Below are 6404 nucleotides of genomic sequence, written 5' to 3'. Positions count from 1 at the left end.
ATGTTTTTTAAAGATGTTTCTTCTGCTCATCAGGGCTGCATTTATTTGATCAAAAATACAGTAAAAAATGAAAAAATTTGAAATATTATTACAATTCAAATAACTGTTTTCTATTTGAATATAGTTTAAAATGCAATTTATTCCTGTGATCAAAGCTGAATTTTCAGCATCATTACTCCAGTCTTCAGTGTCACATGATCCTTCAGAAATCATTCTAATATGCTGATTTGCTGCTCAAGAAACATTTATGATTGTTTTCAATGTTGAAAACAGTTGTGCTGTTTCATACTTCCTTCAGTGGAAACCTTGATACACTACCATTCAAAAGTTTGGGGTAAGTAATATAAAAAAGGAAAATAAATTAATAATGTTATTCAGTAAAAACACATTAAGTTGATCAAGTGACAGTAAAGATTTATAATGTTACAATTTTTTTTACAATTCAAATAAATGCTGTTCTTTTGAACTTCCTATTCATCAAAGAATGGTTTCCACAAAAATATGAAGCAGCACAACTGTTTTCAACATTGATAATAATCAGAAATGTTTTTTTTTTGTTTTTTTTTACAATTTTACTGTTTTTACTGCATTTTTAATCAAATAAATGCAGCCTTGATGAGCAGAAAAAAAAAACTCAATTATTCCAAACTTTTGACTGGTAGTGTATGTCATTTTCATATGAAAAACAATGGCAAATACTCATCAAAAGTGTTTTACGAAAAACCATACAAGTTTGGAACGACATGACAGTGAGTAAATGACGATTTACTCGCCATTATGCATTATTGGAAGCTCATTCAAATAATTTCACAAAGAGAAATTCAGAATTCCTCAAGTTGTGACGTACGAGTCCTAAATCCCAAAACAAAGTCACATTTAATCTCAAATGCAATCTGATAAACAGCAGCTCCAAGAAACTCTTTGTTTCTTCCCAAGAAACGCCAATAAGGCTTACGGGAAAACGACACGTCAAAATCCCGCAGATATGAAATTCAAATTTGCCCTTTTTTGGAGAATATGCATTTTGTGAATTAATGAATTCTGCGGTGACTGCGCAACCTACACAAGTGAGTGAAACATTAGTCACGTCACAGCGCGGCGTGAAAAAAATCACGGCTTCCCACTGGCCTGAATAACTGCTGCGGGGGGGAAATGAATCCGGCAGTCCTGAATGAGAGGTTTATGAAGGAGAACAGTCACACGGGCCGTCGCGCTGCCCAATACGTTTGGAGTCAGAGCTACACAAAGATTTTTTTGTTGTTGTTGCGCTACACAAAGGTTTTGCTCCCAGGAGAGCGGCTGCGATGACATAATCGCATTTGACTGCGCCTTTGTGCGCGGCAGACAAAGAGGGGGCGAGCGGAGAGAAATGACTCCGTCCCATGACATCAGGTCTTTCTCGCTGCGCTTCTCACACCTAAACCTACATCCTGACCTGGGTTCTCTTCAGAAAAGCCCTGTGAAATCCACCGCACACAGCGGCGTTAATTAAAACGTTGAATGGCAAAAACCTTCTGGATCCATGTCAAACACACACTCGCCGTGAATGGAAGTCAATCGAACGCTGTCTCGGGGAAGTTTATCATCATCTGAACTTGTTAAATGACGAGCAAGCTTCTGTTTGGTAAAGAGAGAAAATACAGTTACACTACAGGCTACTAATAAAAATTTACCATGCTTAATACATGATCAAATATTTAACAACTAATAAAACCTAAAGAAATGCTTACATTTATGTTTTCACTTCCTCATATTTATTTACGTCTGTCATAGAGACACTTTACAATTATCATACAATTGATTTCCCATTAATAATATCAAGTCTCATCCTACATTTTGATGTTGAATATCACAGATGTGTCATTATGTAAGTAAAATGAGTTGCGAATGTAATTTCAAGTTGACTCTAAACTAAACCGGATACATTTACACTAAATACAACGAATAAAATTACAAACACCCTTATAGTCATTACCATTCAAAAGTTTGGGGTCAGTAATTTTTTGGAGGTCAGTGAATTTTTTCTTATGCCTTGTCTTATGCTCACCAAGAATGCATTTTTTTTAAACGTATTTATTTAATAAATTAAAAAATGTAAGTTTAAGTTTAAATATAATTTATTCCTGTGATGGCAAAGCTGAATTTTCAGCAGCCATTACTCAATTTCTTCTTATTATTAATGTTAAAAGAATATTAAGTGCAGCTTAATATTTTTGGTGGATTTTTTTTTTTTTCAGAATTCTTTTTTTTAAATAGAAATCTTTTTTGTTACATTATAAATGTCTTTACTGTCACTTTTTAACAACTGAATGCATCCTTGCTGAATTTTGTTCATAAATAAATGATCGCAAACTCAAAAATGCCCAAAAGACAAAAATTTAGTGACTAAAAGCAGCATTTAAATAGATATTTTGCTGTAATAAAGAAGGTATAAAATGCTGCACAGGAAATGACTCAAAAGAATCAGCGAATCGTTTTCTGAATCAGTTCACTTACATTAACTGATTCAGTAAAATAAATGAATCTTCACAACACTACATTCTAGAATAGCATGTTTGGCTACGCCACTACTTTGTTGGAAAAAGATCTTTGTAAAAGCTGGGAAAGCTCTGAAAACAGCCGAGCTTGTGACACACTACTAAATATGCAGTTGAAGTCAAAATGAGGCATCACAACTCATTTTACTTCTGTAATTTGACACAGTTCAGAACCATCCGAATGAACTATTTCTCTAACACTTTACAGTAAAAATTGTGAAAAATTGCAAAAAAAAAATACAGCAAGGTAGCCATGTGGAAAGTTACTGGAAAAGCTAATGTCGTGCTACAAAAAAAAATAGTCAGGTTATAGTCTCGCTATTTTTACTTAGCTACTTCCCAACATTAATCTAAATTCATTTAAAACACCCCTCACACCCGCTACTGTTTACCCTCAGAGACCTTTGCATGTGTTCTGGGAACTCACATGAGCCTATAGAAAGGACTTAACACACAATAACCCCTCTAGAAAAATGCTTTTACTGTCTGCGCTTTGCAGTGGCCCACTACGGAGGCTCAATCGGGACAATTGACAGGAAGGAACATGACAATGACCAAAAACACAACACAAAGGACTTGAAAGACAAGACAGAGAAATATCCGTTTGCAGACGAGGGAGGGAGCAGGGAGCGTTTCTCCTCACCAGCCGTCTGAAGTTGCCCGGGCTGGAGTTTTCCGAGTTTATGATGGGGGTGTAGTCACCCGTCAGCACGTACATCTTCCACGTGGCCGTACAGCCGTCGGACTTCTCGCAGGCGTAGCATCTCCACAGCGTCTGAACGTGGGACAGAGTTATTTATGGTATGTTAAGGAGGAAATGTTCATTGTGTTGTGGCCGTAGCTTTAGCTGTCTTTTGTCACCTGTATTAGAGAGGCTGCGGCTGGAATCTGCCGGTTAAAATGTTTCTGCCTCTGTTTCTGCTGGACTTTAAGAGCAAAACCAGATCCCAGAATGCCCTGCAAACAGAGGAAGACAGTTTAAATGTTCAGCTACCACAAAATAAATAAACTACATGGAAAAACTCAAACTTATAGCATGCATTTCATTGTTTTATTATTAAAATTACTTTAGTGCTGCTACAAAATGTGAATGAATCATATAGGCCAAATAAAAAGCACAATAAAACATAAATACATTTATATTTTACATTATACTTATATTAAACATTATTTACTTTATATTAATTTATTACACATTAATTTAAAACGATATAATTTGGAATTTAATATAATTATATATAATCTTTCTTCTATTATCATTTATATAATAAATGTATAAATTCAAAAATAAATGTATTTATATGAATTGTAAATTATATTTGAAATTATGTATATTCTAAATATGTATTTTTATATATTTTAAATTAAAGAATTAAAATTTTATGAACTGCAGTAGCTCTGATTTGTCAATTGTGCTTGATACTAATGTTGCAGATGCATGTTATATAATGTGTAACATGAGGACCGCAGGCCCCTGAGGCCCCTGGAGTCCCTATCACTCTTAAATGGACCACATTAACCCTGGACCCCACTACTAGAGGGCCTCTATAGGAAAACACTGCCCTGGGGCGCCAGACAAGCTCAGAGAAAGTGTGTGCGTGTGTGTGTGTGCACGCAAAGAGAAAGACAGGAGTCAGTGTGTTTACCGCAGGCAGAGCAAAGAAGGAGATCGCGAACACGCTAAAACAGGAGGCGATGGCCTTCCCAATCCACGTCTGAGGGACTTTGTCTCCATAGCCTATCGTAGTCACCGTAACCTAAGAGAAAAACAGAGTTTGGGATTCACATTCGTCATTTTTAGTAATGTTTGCAAAGATGTGATAAAAGAGACAACACCTAGCAACCTCCCAGAACACCCTAACAACCATTGCTCTTAGAGTACTATAGCAACACATTTAAAAACACATCTTAGAAACTGTAAAGAAATGGGCTAAAAACATACAGAACACACTGGCAGCTAGAAGTCGACCGATAGTAGATTTTACCGATACCGATAGCTAGGTTGGACCACACTGATGCCGATACCGATTAATCAACCAATAGTTTTTAAAATGGATACTGAACGAAAACTAAAATAGTGCTCTACTATTTAAAAAAAAAAACAGTATTAAACCATACTTTTGTAAATGAATAAAAATATTAATATAAATTATTATACGGATCATTAAAGTTAGTTTATAGTTTAATAACTAATGTTAACTTTAAAATTTAAAAATGTATTAGTGATAGCAAATGTTTAAATTAACACACTCTGATAAGGAACAATACTTATACAGCTTTCATTTATCTTAATGTTGCAAATGGACTCTTATTGTAAAGTGTTACCATTTAATTTCAGCAGTCATGCTAAAGATGTCTATCTTTAAATATCTACACAAAAGCCATAGCTATTACGTATAGATATTGTATGTGTACTCTCACACTTTATTTGCTTCTATTTTAGAACACTTGATGATCATCTAATCAAAATAACAAAATATGTTAGTCACACACCAGGCAAAAGCGCAGCGTTGCGTCTAGGACAAATCACAGGTATCACACACCGGACGCATTGCATTCAATTCAAGTGGCAGTCTAAAACAGTTGATTTAATCACCAAACGGGCAAAGGTTTACTTCCAGAATGAACAATGTAGCATATATGAGTTTGAAGTTTGGTGTTTAAAAAAAAGAGCAAACAGAAAGAGAGCGCACGATCTATATTATAGCTCTATAAATTAAGCATACAGCCTTTATTAGAACCACGGAAAGACAATCGTTTCACTGAAATACACAATCTTACAGCCCAGGGTGAAGTCTTTATGTACATTAACAACTATCTGGGAACAAATTTAATGTAACTTATTGGAAAACTGTGTGAATGGTGCTCTGTGGTGCAACAGGATTTTCTGTTAGCTGCATTTAAATCCGCATCTGAATTTTCCCACACTGTGCAGCACACAGTGTCACGTGTCAAAACAAACAGCATGAGGTGTCAGTGATTTCTGCCTCTAGAGGCTGCTCTGATGCTGTATATAATGACAGCAGACCCTTCTCAGCCGCTCTAGCTATGGACACAACCCGGATGGATTTTTGGTGATAGCCAATAGTTCCAGCAATCAACTATCGGTGCCGATTAATCGGCAAAACCGATAAATTGGTCTATCTCTACTGGCAACCAAATAGCAATGCTCTGGCAACCTATAAGATCTTGGCGGCTAGTTTTGCTTGGGCAAACACCATTTGTTTTGTTTTTTTTACCCGAAACTGTAAAATTCTAGTTTTTTACGTCCATCTTGACCAAACCAGAATAGACATTACATCTACACAACATTTATTTTAATTTTTGGAAGCAACAAATACACATCAAATCAAAAACGTATCTATGGAAATGGCAGATGTGTCATACTTAAGGATTTCTGCATGGAACGTGGGGTTTCAGCTAACACAGAGGAAAACAAACAGAGCGAAAGTGTAGTCCATTCGAGAGGGCTTTCTGGTGATGAGGTGTGTTTGCGTTCTTCCGATTCAAGATGGACAAAAAGAGCTAAAGTAAGACGAGGCATCAAACATGTGCTTCGGGTGGCGAGAGGGTTTAATCCCACCACTGAACATCCAAAAGACCACAAAGGCCACGACAAGAGGGAGTCCACACTCCACAGTCACCGGGATTCAAGTGCCATGGGTGGCGCACCAGACTGTCTGTGTGTGTGTGTGTGTGTGTGTGTGTGTGTGTGACTTCGACCCCTAATATTCTCCAACCAAGTGATTCACATCGAGTTATTGAGTCACAGAGTTCAGTCGATGCTCTACGTGTGTGGCAAAACCAAAGCTAACATCTCAGTGTGTGTGTGTGTGTGTGTGTGTGTGTGTGGTATTCCAAGCGTGT

At 36.5% G+C, this 6404-nt stretch overlaps 1 protein-coding gene across 1 annotated transcript in view; it reads right to left on the bottom strand.

Moving 5' to 3' along the window:
• The window catches only part of kcnq1.2 (potassium voltage-gated channel, KQT-like subfamily, member 1.2), a 170713-nt gene that overhangs the window by 119550 nt on the left and 44759 nt on the right, over positions 1-6404 (bottom strand). Inside the window, exons 8-10 of the mRNA XM_016559462.1 lie at positions 4184-4294; positions 3399-3494; positions 3185-3312 (exon numbers count right to left, since the gene is read on the bottom strand). Of these exons, the coding sequence (XP_016414948.1) occupies positions 3185-3312; positions 3399-3494; positions 4184-4294 (335 nt within the window). The remainder of the gene's footprint in view (positions 1-3184; positions 3313-3398; positions 3495-4183; positions 4295-6404) is intronic.

Source organism: Sinocyclocheilus rhinocerous, unplaced genomic scaffold, assembly GCF_001515625.1.
Source record: "Sinocyclocheilus rhinocerous isolate Xijiao unplaced genomic scaffold, SAMN03320098_v1.1 scaffold1099, whole genome shotgun sequence".
Lineage (NCBI taxonomy): Eukaryota > Metazoa > Chordata > Actinopteri > Cypriniformes > Cyprinidae > Sinocyclocheilus > Sinocyclocheilus rhinocerous.
This window is presented reverse-complemented; position numbering and strand designations above follow the sequence as displayed.